The 14,009-nt window shown below is 35.0% G+C and overlaps 1 protein-coding gene across 5 annotated transcripts in view; it reads left to right on the top strand.

Annotated features, from left to right (window-relative positions):
• Nucleotides 1-14,009, top strand: part of LOC132701747 (1-phosphatidylinositol 4,5-bisphosphate phosphodiesterase epsilon-1-like) — a 313,515-nt gene that overhangs the window by 187,271 nt on the left and 112,235 nt on the right. For all 5 annotated transcript variants that reach the window (XM_060669913.1, XM_060669908.1, XM_060669912.1 and 2 more), the window contains one exon: nt 5,222-5,355. In XM_060669913.1, the coding sequence (XP_060525896.1) occupies nt 5,222-5,355 (134 nt within the window). The remainder of the gene's footprint in view (nt 1-5,221; nt 5,356-14,009) is intronic.

Genomic DNA, 14,009 nt, shown 5'->3' with positions numbered 1-14,009 from the left:
GTTATAGCAAATACTCATTCAGATGCCACTGTTTTAGAGAGGGGTGTTCCCCGGGGGAGTATTCTGGCACCCATTCTGTTCTCAGTTTATACAGCTGACTTTATTTTCCTTAAATTTTGTAAAGTTCATCAATACGCCAATGATACTCAGTTTGTTGTTGGTGAAGCTTTAAATGTCGCTACTAAAATAAATTTAGATCTAAAAATCATTTCGGAGGTATCTGCGGCTCACAACCTCTTATTGAATAATAACAACGCAGATGTTATTATTTGGGAATGAAAGGGAAGATTTTGTAAGCAACGCCTCTTTTAAGATTACGCTAAATGATAAGATTATCTCTCCTTCTTCAGACGGGTGTAAAAACGATTATGGTTTGACGGTGAGTTGCGGTTTTCTAAGCCCGTTGAGGACTGTATATTCATAAACATCTTCTCAGTAAAGAAGTCAAACTCTGTGACATGTTCGTTTTATCCCATGTCGCTTATTGTAGTCTCGTCTATTGGCCAGCTATAATCAGTCGAGATAAGGAGAGACTCCAACGACTTCAGACTGCTTGTATTCGTTTTAGTTACAATATCAGAAAGTATGACCATATTTCACAGTGCCTCTGCGATTCGGGTTGGTTCAAGCTGGAGGACCGACATAAAGTTCAGTGAGCCACCTTTGTTTTTTTACTAAACTCCAATAAGAACCCGTCGAACTTGTTTGATAAACTCTGCAGAGGAAATGATATTCATAATCGAGACACCCGTCATTGTTTAAGATATTGCGTTCCTAAACTTTTGCTAACAACCTTCGCGAATGGTTTGAGCTTTCATGTTGTGCTATTTGGAGCAGCAATCTCTACAATTAAAATAGCCATGATAATCAGCAATAACACGCTATACTTTACAACAAGAAGAACTAGATATTTCGAATCGAATGATAAATTTATAGTTCCGCCGGGTAACAAAACTCGCTTTCCTATTGGCGCCCATTCTAACCGCTGAGCAACGTGTGGGAAAATAATGCACACCACCCCCAAGTAACCCCCGCTTTGTTACTTTGCGTTGCAAATTCACAAAAAAAGAACGAGCCGTAAGTATAATAGACAAAAATGAAACGCTGCTGGGGCTGTATTAAAATTGAAGCGTATTTTTCACATAGGCGGCTCATAAAGAGCACTTGTACGGAGCCGTTCATTATTCCGCTTGTCTCAAACCGGGGTCTAATTAGTGAACCGTTCTGGGGGCGGGGAATGCGATGACAAGGTCGAGGTCGAAAAACTCGGCCTTGAATTAAATCCGTCGGGTTAAATTTGGCGTGGAACGACTCGCTGTCAACTCGATTCAATTGAAGACGATAATATATACTGAATATTTATGAAATCGTCGACATTTCATAATTTAATTACGAAATAAGTGTTTTTCGCTTATTTTAAGAATTTATCCAAAACATAACAAGTAAGGGCAACGAGGTACTATATTGGAGAAACGGATGGTCCAAGAAATTTTGAAAATAAAAAAAGAGAGGGAAATTCGCCAATATGAAATGTTGGAAATTGTTTTGGGGTTTTTAAAATGATCACCAAAAGGCGCGAATCACTAGTTGCATGTTGGAAATTTTGTTAACTATTGTAAAATGCGGAAACCCATTTAAATAATGAATAATACTTTTTTTTGTCAGGAATAATTCATTTATGATTGTCCAGTTGTCACGAAAACAAATTTTGTCTTCATCTGACCAAACGCTACGTTTAAATTTGTTAAATATCTATTGCATTAAAATTGTCTTACTTAAACTCATCGTAATCACTTAGGGGAAATTAGAGGCATTAGGAACGAAGAATCATACTAATTATTTTTTAAAGTTATATTTCTTAAGAACTTTTGATATGTGTTTTCAATGTAAGGAAGGACAGTAGTTGCAAGTGTGGGGATCCTTTTAGACTAGTTGTCTTTAGGAGGTTATGGTGAAGTGTATTTTGTGATGGCATGCTTAATACCTCTAATGTGAAAATTATTAGAGAGAAGAGTAGAGTGTTTTAATCCATTGAAACAAGAGAGGTGATAAGCGATACTTTTTAGGCCGGATGGTGATATGACAATACATTAAGGTATCGGTCTCTGTGCCTAGGCGTTCTGTAAACAGAATGACAAATTTTCTGATTTTCTATTGATAAGAATATCTAAGAATGGGAGAGAGCCAGAGACAGAAAATCACAGAGTCATTCTTGACCATGAGAAATGGAAGATGTCGAAGGCTTTATTCTCAAAGGTATCCTTAAACATATTTTTCTACTCCCGTCTGTAAAATACCTATTTACACACCGATCTAGCGTGCGGAGAGCGTCAGTTTACCACGTCAGTTTTATTTCCTTCGGACATTACCGGGATTTTACCGCACGCCTTGAATTTGACGTTTGTCAATTCTGACGGCCATTCAATGAATGTTGTTTTGCAAAAATGTACCCAAAAACTAACGTTCGTAAAAAAAGTATAGCAGGCATTACGTTCGGTAAACTTTTTAAGTCACTCGTTCATTAAACAATCGCTCCGCTCATGTCAAATAAACTCGTGAGTCAAATGCCGTTTACCGCACTTGTATACTATTATAATATACTATCGCTGTGAGTGGGGATAATGCATAACCCATAGTTATTCCCGAAGTTTCTTCAAAAATTTGACCGTTATAAGAAAAATATATTGCAAATAAGATAAATAATAAACGATTCTTATTTAAATTATTATTATTTATTTAAGTTTACGTACTTGGATTATTTAAAGTATTTTAATAAAACAGATAGACAATTACTTAAGTAAGAAATAATAATGATAATAATTCTCTGCATTCTGTTATATTTACGATATTATTGCGGCCATGCAGATAAGAGGTTTTTATTTTTTTTAGGCCAAAACCGTAGATCGGATTGAAAAAGTGAAGAAATTAAGTTTCTTTAGAATAATTTTAATTTTAAGAGAAATCAGTGGCGTACCATCAACGTCCGCCAATTGGCGTATTTTCAAAAAATAAAGTGGTATAACAGATATAAAAAAATATATATTTTATTTTTGAAAACTTTAGCACCCTGTATCTCAAAAGTTCAGATGTTCAGAACATATGTTCATATGAAGTTTTCTTTTTAAAATGAACCCAAAAGTCGCACCCTCAATTGACATTCAATTAAAGAACACCCGGTACACTTTTTTCCAACTAAGCCAACCGGAGCGTAAGTCGTCGCCATAATCCGTTTAATAGAGCTGCCCCCATCGACCAAACTCGGCGGATAAGTTAAAAAAAGGAAGCTCGTTCGAGCTTTCCGGATTGATAACTAATAGAAGGGGTATCCGCGAGCGTCGAAACTTTCCAGTTTTTCGAAAAAGTTTTGCTTCCGGGGAGATATTCCCTGTAATGGGTTTCGAGACGCTTGTGTGTGGCGCCTCGTTTTCTCGAACGAGTTCCTTGTCACCTAGACCGGGATAAAGGTTTATCTGTAAATAGATCCGGGAATTACGAAAGATACCGGTAATGGCGTTTCCATTGCAATCGTTTTAAAGCGATTGTACCCGGATTTTCCGACACTTTTTTTTAAACATGCATTTTTTCAAGAAGCGAAAAATGCCACCCAGGAAATGCAAATATTTTTCCGGCAGAGTATTTAAATGTATTTCGAATATTTAATTTCAACTACAATTATATTTGTAATGTAATTAAAAGAATTTTCATAGATAATCCGGATTATAAATTCATCGCTTAACTACTTTTAATTACTAAGGGGAAGTTAATTGGATACTGAGTGACAGGGGTGCTTGTCTGAGATAATAAAAAAAAGCGAGTTTGTATTATTGTATTATAATTTTTTCGTAAATTACTTTAATTCCAATGCAATCTTGGGGATATTTGTATTTAAATTACATTTAAAATGCCAAAAAATGTATTAAAATTCGTATTTTATGTATTTCAAATACATCTTAAAATGGACTAACATGTCATTAACAATTATTCGTCCATCACTTTCACCATAAATAAACTTATCCTATTTTTTTTTACCAAATTGAGAGTTTGCTTCTGGAGCATGCTCCACCGCAGACAGAATAAGTCATAATCTCACTTTAAGCCTTTTTTCCATACTTTTATTCTCGAAATTGGTATTCACGTTTTTGGGTTTATATAAATGGTGAAACAAGTAATTACCTTACGGTTCTCTTCAATCGTCTAGACTGCTGATTACCGAAATAAAGAAAAAAAAAACTAACAAAAACTGAATCGGTTTCTAATAGACGACTGTTTTATAATCTTATTAAGTATCGCATCGTTTGTGTAAAAGAAATGTTGTTTGCCCGCCTTTATATCTTATTATTAGCTCTGTTTTAGATAGGTAGTATCGTTTTGATTTTTTTGCCATGTTTTACTTGTAGATGCAATAGTTACGGGCGCTGCTATTCTTATGGAAATAACTTGCATTTTTATAAAGCGTCATTTGAAACAAGCAGAAATTGCTCAGATGTAATTGGTCTTTATGAATTGTCAACGATCTCATTGGGTCACCTTCCTATACAAATTACTCGACATTTCGCATAGAAAGTTTCATGTCAAACTACTTTTCACAGTCTTTAATTATTTAGAATCTATTGATAATATGGATAAGTAAAATAACAAGCCAAAAGTTGTCATTATTATTCTTGCAATTGCAAAATCTTAATAAAGGCATATTTTACTTAAGCCTGAAATTGTTTAAAACAATTTCCTTCTGATTCCTTTCTGTTTAGCTTTACAAGTTCCAACTAAAGTTTCTTCATTTTGTGTTCTTGACTATTCCATTTTATGTGTCTAATATGCGCCATGCTATGAATCGACAATGTCGTCTGATATTTTCATAGCTTGTCGATGTGTCAATAACATGAAAACCCAAAATTCTTTCTAATAAGCATTGATTTTGACAGTGTTCGGCATGTTTCTGGTTTTATTTACATCAAAAGAATCAGAAGACACTAGAATTGACCAATTTTATTTTTGTATTGATCTTTATCCTACCCTATTCACCACCAAGCCGACTAAGAGTTTTTCCTGGCTTAAGATGCAGATGCAAATTGCACAGCAGCTTTCATTCTATTGCAGCTTGATTAAATGCCAGGATGGTTTTTTTTTGTATTCTGTGTTAAATTACAATTTTCCCTCGATTTCTGATGTAGACGAAAGAGAAGAAGCGCTTCACTTCTAATGGTTCACTTTATTTTTGCAGAGCTGGAGAAGAGGATTCCTCTCACAGCGCAGACGACCTACTGCGCAGAGCTGGAGGAGCTCCAAGAATTGCTCCACTTTCCTGAGGAAGTCGCCCTACGATTGGCCGATACCGAATACCAACTGTTCTACCAGGTACGGTCGCTATATTTAAATTTAAAATTAGTTTTTCCAGTTGTAAATGTTGACCAAACGGAACGGAGCGCTGAAGCTGGTCTGTGGTTTTCTAAATTGCACTGGGATTACTTTAAGAAATGTTCCAAAACGTCTGTTACAATAGTGATGTTCATTGTGGCCGTTAAGAGACTGTCATATACTATTTTACGGAAATATTTGAGTAGTAGTGTAGCCTGCTGTAGTATTTCAAATAAGCATGTTGCTTACACGGTTCAACGTACTTCATTGGTAGTTTGCTTGAAGATGGAAGACCATGATTCAGTAGAAATACTAATAGATTGTCTAATTTCCATTGTCTTTCTTTTTGGTTTAGACTGTAGGAGATTGTGTTTTCACTGTAAACAAAAAATAGAAGTTCTATTAGCTGTTAGTATTCATTGGTAGTGTGTAGTTTGGTAGGTTGGGTCTGATGTTCGGTTAATAAGAATATCCAATAGTAGGAGATTATTAAATGAGGCTAAATAACAAAAGTATCATCAATATAGCCTCCAGATGGTTTTGGATTTAGATGGAAAGTGTCGGGGGCTTTCTTTCTCAGAAGCTTCCATTTGCGGTGTTTGGTGATAATGGAGAACCAAGAACTGTACCTGATATTTGTTCATAAGTTTGACCGTTACAAGAAAAATGTGTTCCAGATAAGCGTTTTTCAAATATGATGAGAAGATTTGATTAAACATTTTCAAATTTTGGACCTGCGTGACGCATAGCCAATATTAACATTTTCGACGAATTTTCATTTTTTATAGCAATGACCCCAGTTGGATTAGGTGATGAGGAAACTGGCAATATATTGTAGATTAGTCACAGAACTTCGTCTTCCTGTACTGGGGACATGTTCAAAGTTTGTTTAGAAAGGAAAAATCCATATGTTGTGCGTAACACAGTTCTACTCTTCTCTGCGTGTTATGCACTGCGCGATGTCTCAAACTCTCTAATGATGTTGATTTGGAGCTCTTCGATATTTTGGAATTCACCCCGCCCATAAATTCTAATTTTCTGGATCTGGAGACCTTTCTGGCTATGTCACTTTTCCATTATTCCCCCTATCCATCTGTCATCAAACCTTGTCATAAGATAATCAGATAACTATAAATCAAAGGTTAATCATCCAAATAGTCTTTAGGCGTTGACATCGAAAACTGATAATATGATTCTCCATTCAGAGTGCCGTTAAAAAAATGGGGACCCGAAATGTTTCTTTCTAAATACCTGCCTACACATGAAGACTAAATCGAACTTGGGAACATTGGGTAGAATTGTTAAATCTTCACATATGTCCATTGTTTCGATTGAATATTCAACGATTTGTCAAAGGACTTTCATAGGTTTAAATCACATTTTCTACGAAAGCTGGAAAATCGAGTCTCCTTTGTAATCTCCTTTCGGCATCACTTGGATGTAATTTTTGGGAGATATTAATTATGTAGCATTTGAAATCACTTTTTTTAGGTATCTTCAAGGACTCGTATGAGAAGACGCATCTACATCAGAGTTCTTGGAGTGTGGATTTTCCCGGGTTCATATTTATTTGCAAAATGCAGGCTTTTATCTGTCTCCAAATTTTTATATTAGTTTTTCAAACGAAGCAAGATCAGCGACATTTCTATCCAATAATTTAAACAAAGTGCGATGAGGTTGTCGTATTTCAGGGTAGATATTCAAATACATTTCCGACGTCTTGGTATCGTTTCTGTCGTTTTTATAATATATTTTTACCATATCTCATTTTCCTTCATTACTAAAGTCTATTTTTAACGACGCAGTTATGTATGTTCAATATATCGAATTTAAAGGACACTCAAATACAACTTTTATTACGTCAATAAAAAGGTAATAATGCGGGCTATTCAATACAAAATCCAATATATCGAATATAAGAAAAAATAAAATTGAAGATGGTTTGGGAAAAACGAAACGTCGTAAGGGACTTATGACCATGAGATCCTAATGGTGGGAGACGAATTTGAAAGACTCGGTATAGACAGATTTAAATGGTACAATATTATTATTATACAAAAAGAACTGCAGGTTCAAATGAAGAAGTTATTAGTATGTTATGCAACAAGTGTGGTAAACGGCATTTAAGTCACCAGTGACTTAAAAAGTGTTGCATACTATACTTTTTCTAAAACTCTTATTTTTTGGGTACATTTGTGCAGAATAACGCGAATACATTCACTGACATGGCAGTCATACCCTGACCTTAATGAGGAATGTTCAGAAAAGTTTATGAGTGTATTTGTTATTGACAACTGCGAATTAAATTAAATTTGTATTTGTTAACACTGGCAAATAAATAATTTTGTATTTTGTTTTCTATTTATCTTGATCCCACTAATTGCTACATAAAGAAATCCACAATAATAACGATAAAACGTCTTAATTAGGGAGTAATATATGTTTCTTTCTCAATTTATTATTTTACTATTATTTATTATTTTATTTCATTCTCTTTTTTTATGCCACCAGTGTTGGAATCTGATGTAAGGCAAGCCGTACTCAGACTTAAAAATTCAAAGTGTCTGGACTATTATATATTGAATGCCAGCATTTTCAAAAAATATCTAACTTCACTTTTAGGACCCATTACCTCACTTATTAATAAATCCATGGAGGAGGGGGTTTTCCCCCAAAAACTTAAGATCACAAAGATTTTGCCCTTGCATAAAAAAAGGGATCCGGAAAATCTAGATAATTTCAGACCAGTTGCAATTGTTCCAGTAGTAAGTAAAATTTTTGATATTATAATTAAAGACAATTTAATGAACTACTTTGAGGACAAAGGACTGTTTAATCAGTCTCAGTTTGGTTTTCGCAGAGGGAAGTCCACTATTCGGGCTTTGGTTACATTGATTGACAGTATGGTTGGAGACCTGGATGTGTGATCTTTCGAAGGCCTTCGACTGTGTTGACATTGACGTTCTGGCTCAAAAGCTTGAATACTATGGCATGAGAGGCAATTCACTGAGTCTGATTGAATCGTATTTGGCAGACCGTGTGCAATATGCATATGTTAATGGTACCGAGTCTAATATGGTAACGGTTAATAGGGGAGTTCCCCGAGGATCCATCCTCGGTCCCCTCCTGTTTCTAATTTATATTAATGATCTCGTAAAGGCTGTCGATACGGGGAACTGCATTCTATTTGCCGATGATTCGACCTTGATCTCTTCGGACAAGGATATTGCGACTTTGAAGGTGATGGCTGACGCTGATCTTCAGGCGGTTGACCAATGGTTCGCCGCCAATAAACTTAAGCTTAACACATCGAAGACGAAAAAAATGCTAATAACATCCAACAAAAGAACTGTAAAGTCACAGCCTGCTAAGCTTCTAGGTATCTTTCTCGATACCTTCCTAACCTGGTCGGCGCATATCGAGTATCTATGTTCCAAACTCTCCTCTCAAATCTTTGCATTAAGGCAATTAAAAGACTGCATTTCGCAGAAGACCCTAAAGACTATCTACTTTGCACTCTTTCACAGTCATTTGACCTATGGCGTGCTTCTTTGGGGTAACTCTTCAGATGCTGATCGGGTTTTTCGGCTTCAGAAGGCAGCAGTTCGCATTCTCCAAGGGGCTCCTCCTGGAGCACATTGTCGTGAGCTTTTTATTAAATTTAAGATTCTAACTCTGCCTTCCCTATTCATATACTACAACCTTCTGGAGGTCCATGCTGGTTTGCAGAGGTATCCTACTCATGGTGACTACCACTGCTACGACACACGCGGATCTAGCAATATTGTTGCACTTAAGTCTAGATTAGCCACTACTCAGAAAAATAAACTAAATTTGAACATATATAACATATTTGTGAACAACTATAACCGCTTGTATAAAGCTAACGCTAAGCAATTTACGATAAGAAAATTTAAGTTATCGGTTAGAAGCTATCTTTCCAGTTATGGTTTTTACTCAGTTGAGAAATTTCTATCGCATATCCCAAGAATATAGTGTATACTGTTAACTCAAGCAAATATTTTTATTTATTTTTTTTTTCTATAAACATATGTTTATATACATATTATTTTTTCTATTTCTTGTTAAATTTATCAAATTGTTGTTGTATTTATATTTTCTTCTTTTTGTTATTGTTGCTGTTATTTCTATTTTGTTATATTACTGAGTTTCGACTTCACAAATACATGTATGTGATATCTATTAAGACCTTTTGGCATGCGTTTACTGAATTTTAAATAATTATAATACGTATAAGTGTTCAAAATTTAAATTTTTACCGCAGACTGCCACCGAAACGGCCCTGTAAAATACATTAAATTATACGAATAGCAGCATTGCGAATTGCAAAGGCAATTAGTTTTGTTTATTTACGTTGGCCTGTATATTTTAAGTTCGTCTAAACGATTCGGTGTTGTTAGAGTAGTCGGACTGAATCGAAATTCGTTTTAATTGCAATTCTAACGGTATTGAACATGCTTTATTTTATATAATGTTGGCCTAAATAAATACCTACGTGTTAAAAACTATGCGAACGAAATCCAACTCGATTTAAATTTGGAAAATGGTGGCAAATACACGAATGATGTTCGATACGAACGTTCTTACTACAAAACAATTTTCATAGAACACGTAATGGTAATTGTAAACGAATTGCAAACTTCTCATTTTGTCTCCATATTCAATAAAAAATAAAATTTCAGTGTTACGGGTTTAATTTCACTTTGGTTACTGGCAGAAATATAATTGTGACAATTTAAGAACTTTAATTGTACTAGCTACTTACCAGTTTATTTCAAAAAGATAATTAATTATGCCATACGTGGTGTCCAGTATAGAGTGATGTATATGGGGATATTGGACACTGTAGGAGTTGCAGCGTCGCTTAAATGAAAGTTAAGTAGGCAAGGTGTGCCAAAAAATAATGTAGCTTCGTTTAATTTTAGGTTGATACCATTACGTCAGGCTGAAAAAGGAAAATATCCATTTTTGAAAAACTATGGTATGTTACTTATTATAGAAGCTAAAAAATGTTCAGGATATTGGTAAAAGGATACGGCGATGCTAAAAATGGCGCAAGCGGACGGCAGAAGACAACATTTGTTTTTCTTATGAGCATCATATTGAATTTATACTTTTTCATGCCAGCGTCTGCCAGGTGATTCGTAATTATTGTCAACTGTCAGTGTCAAATATTGATAAGTATGATAAGTTGTTGTGTTTTATTGTGTGCTGTAGAAACGAAGCAAAAACCGAAGAAATGTATCTAAATAAATATCCGAAAAGACCTCAACCGGGCAGAGGTATGTTTAGAGAACATTGGGTCTTCCAAATGTGGTTGAGGCACCTCGTACATCTTTGTGTCCAAATGAAGAGACAGCGTCTTAGATATCATCCTTAGCGTGAACGGCTTTGCCAGAGAGTTGTCGATGCTGTTAAAAGAATGCTATTGTGCCAGTGCTTTATTTAGAAAAATTACGAAACTTTTTCTTAAAAGCCCATTAATCGGATGAGTGCCTATTTCCTAATTGTGGACTCGTCAATCCTAAGAACACTGTATTTTGGGCAGAACTAAATCTATGTCCTGCATGAAGTGAGGTGATGAGGTACTTGGGGTGCTCGCAAAATTAGACCATATTTTTATACAGTATAAACATATAATCTTCTATAAACAAACGTAACAGAGTATCATTAGCGGCTCTGCAAGTAATGTTTTTCCAACAAGGCGATGCACTGCCGCACAACGCTCAGATTATTACGATTATTACGAACATTTTAAATGCAGAATTTCCAAACAAGTGGATAAGCCAGCTTGGAACAGTCAAATAACATATCAGATCCCCAGACATAACACCTCTTCATTTCTTTGTACGGAGTCACCTCAAAAATGAAATATAGTGTAGGGTCCTATGGAAACGAATGTGAATTGTGTGAACTTTCTTTTTTTTTGCGTTCAAATAGTGAAGAAAGAATCTTTATAAGTATCTATGACAATTTTACTGCTGTTTTTTCTGGAACCTCGCTCTTCAATTTTATTGACTTCATTCTTGTCCACTCATTATTTAAATGTGTTTTAACACTAAATAACAATATCAAATCCAGAAATCTTATTTTTATTATTTTTCTGGATTTATCTTGATCAAACATAAATGTGGTACACATGGTTAAAATGCATTTTTAAAAGGGATTTTGAAAAACAAAAGTTTTCTTCACCAGTTTTTTGTGCCATTTTTATCATCGCCGTATCCTTCTACCCACAGTCTGAAAATTTGAACCATTTCAGCTCCTATAATAAGGAAAATATTGTGGATTTTCAAAAGTGGACATATTTCTTTTTCACCCTGTATTCACATAAACATTGCTAGATTATTTTTTGGCATACATATATACGCTATTTTTAGCGATTTAAGCGACGCTGTGTCTCTTACAGTTTCCTATATCCCTATATCTGTATATTTCTTGCTTGAAATTCAATATCTCATTTTTAAATGGATTTGTTCCATTTATTTGTTTAATAATTATCTGGCTACAAACAAAAGTTAAAAATAACATAAGAGAAAAAAAAATAAGACAAACGTTGATTTTCTTTCTCGATTCGAGCTCTAAATTGCGATAATGTAATCTTGCGAATAAAAAACGCAAATTGCGTCCGTAATGATCGCAATTTATACCAGGACGAGCATAAGCGGTCCATAAATCTCCCGAAAAGGGAGAAAAAATGTTTTTTATCCTTATCTTACCCGGTATCCGTTACTTTTTATCACTTCTCGCCCACTTCTTTCATTTTTATTTTTTTATTTTTATTTTAACGCGCTATGTACGTTTGCCGAGGCGGAAAATAAGCCACAAGGCAAATGACCTAGATAATCCCCAAGATTAGTTCGAGTGTGTCGCCAAGACCTCGAAGGAGCCCTTAATCATCTCTCCGAACCCCGAGTAGGAAGTGAAAGTGCAAAGTTTCAAGGTTCAAGGTTTTATCAGATCACGTATAGCATATTTCAATGTATATCGTCTAGGCCTAATCTCGAGACGGTAATAAAACACCTAACCCGAGATTTCCTTTCACCTAAAAATATTTTCACGCCACTTTCGCTTACACCAGAACACGCCATTAAATAGACACACTGCTAATTATTTGCCAACATTATTTAACACCCCCACATTTCAACTTACAACTCGCATACACCAAACAAAGTACTAAAGGGACCCATGCACTGTGATGAAGAATTTAAAAATATTGTTTTTCTACTCTCGTCTGTAAAATACCTAATTATGCACGATCTAGCGTGCGGGAAGCGTCACTTTACCACTTCAATTTCGTTTCCCACGAATCCGAGCCACTTCAGACATTTCCGGGATTTTACCGCACGCGTTTGGAAGCAATCGAATGTTTTCGGAGATATTTCCCATGCTTTGAATTTTGACGTATGTCAATTCTGACAGTCATGTCAGCGAATGTATTCGTGTTGTTTTGCGAAAATGTATATGAAGTATAAATGTATGCAACACGTTCGGTAAACTTTTTAACTCACTCGTTTATTAAACACCCGCTCCGCTCGTGTCAAATAAACTCGTGAGTCAAATACCGTGTACCGCACTTGTTGCATAATGTGCTATGACTGTATAGATAACTTCAATAAAAATATGCCATCACTGATTGAAGTTTCTAATGAAGTTCAAATGGAAGCAGATGACCACAATTATGCCAGCACGGACATCCCCATGGGCAGTACTTTAGAATCAAATACTTCATAATCTAAGGATTCAAAGTCTACAGACCGAAGACGACAAATTACTGATCTTATCAAAGACATGCTCATTGAAGGACATTAGCAACAATTTAGGACGCAATAATAGAAATCTAACCTCAATGAATAAATCATTACTCGTGTTAAGTGGAGCAGTTTGCATTTATTTATAATTATATTTAAAATAATCTTCCGTATGAATCAAACATGGTTTTATTTATAATTTTACCTATCCCTATAAAAGTTACATTAACATTTAATTTAACATTATGACATACATTCCTCAAGAGTTTTAAGGCATCTAACTTTTTGATCCTTGGTCTTGATTGATGGAACTCTATCCTCTCTATCCTGTAAAATTAAAAATTAATTAAATTAAAATTACAGAGACAATGAAATTACCGAAAATATCTGTCTGTGAGGCCAAAAAGGATTGTTGAGCCCTCTATAACCATCATGACTGGCATTAAGTTGCAGGATCTTCAAGAATTACAATTTCTCGTGCGTCCGGGAGTCTTCTTCTAGCACAATTATTATGTAGAATTACACAAGCATTCACAATATTCCCCACCATGTTTGTATGATATCGTAATTTGTTTTCTCCTGATAAGCAAATAATATAACCTTAAGAACACGATTACAGCTTTCAATTGCATTTCTTGCTAATACGTGTCCACTGGTATAATTACCATCTCGAGTACTATGTCATTAAATAAGGTGTCTGGGGATATCCAGAGTTTCCTAGAAGCCATGAATTAGTATTACCTGAAATAAGATTATTTAACAACAATATTTTAGGTTCACCTAGTGGTACACTAGTATTTTACATCCGGTATCTATAAAACGTGGTTATAATCAAGGCCAATTTCCTGTTTTTATAATAAATATAACTTTTAATATGTTTAC

This window comes from Cylas formicarius, unplaced genomic scaffold (genome assembly GCF_029955315.1).
Source record: "Cylas formicarius isolate icCylForm1 unplaced genomic scaffold, icCylForm1.1 PGA_scaffold_5__7_contigs__length_24384050, whole genome shotgun sequence".
Lineage (NCBI taxonomy): Eukaryota > Metazoa > Arthropoda > Insecta > Coleoptera > Brentidae > Cylas > Cylas formicarius.
Note: the sequence above shows the minus strand (reverse complement) of the source record. Positions and strands in the feature narration are given on the sequence as shown.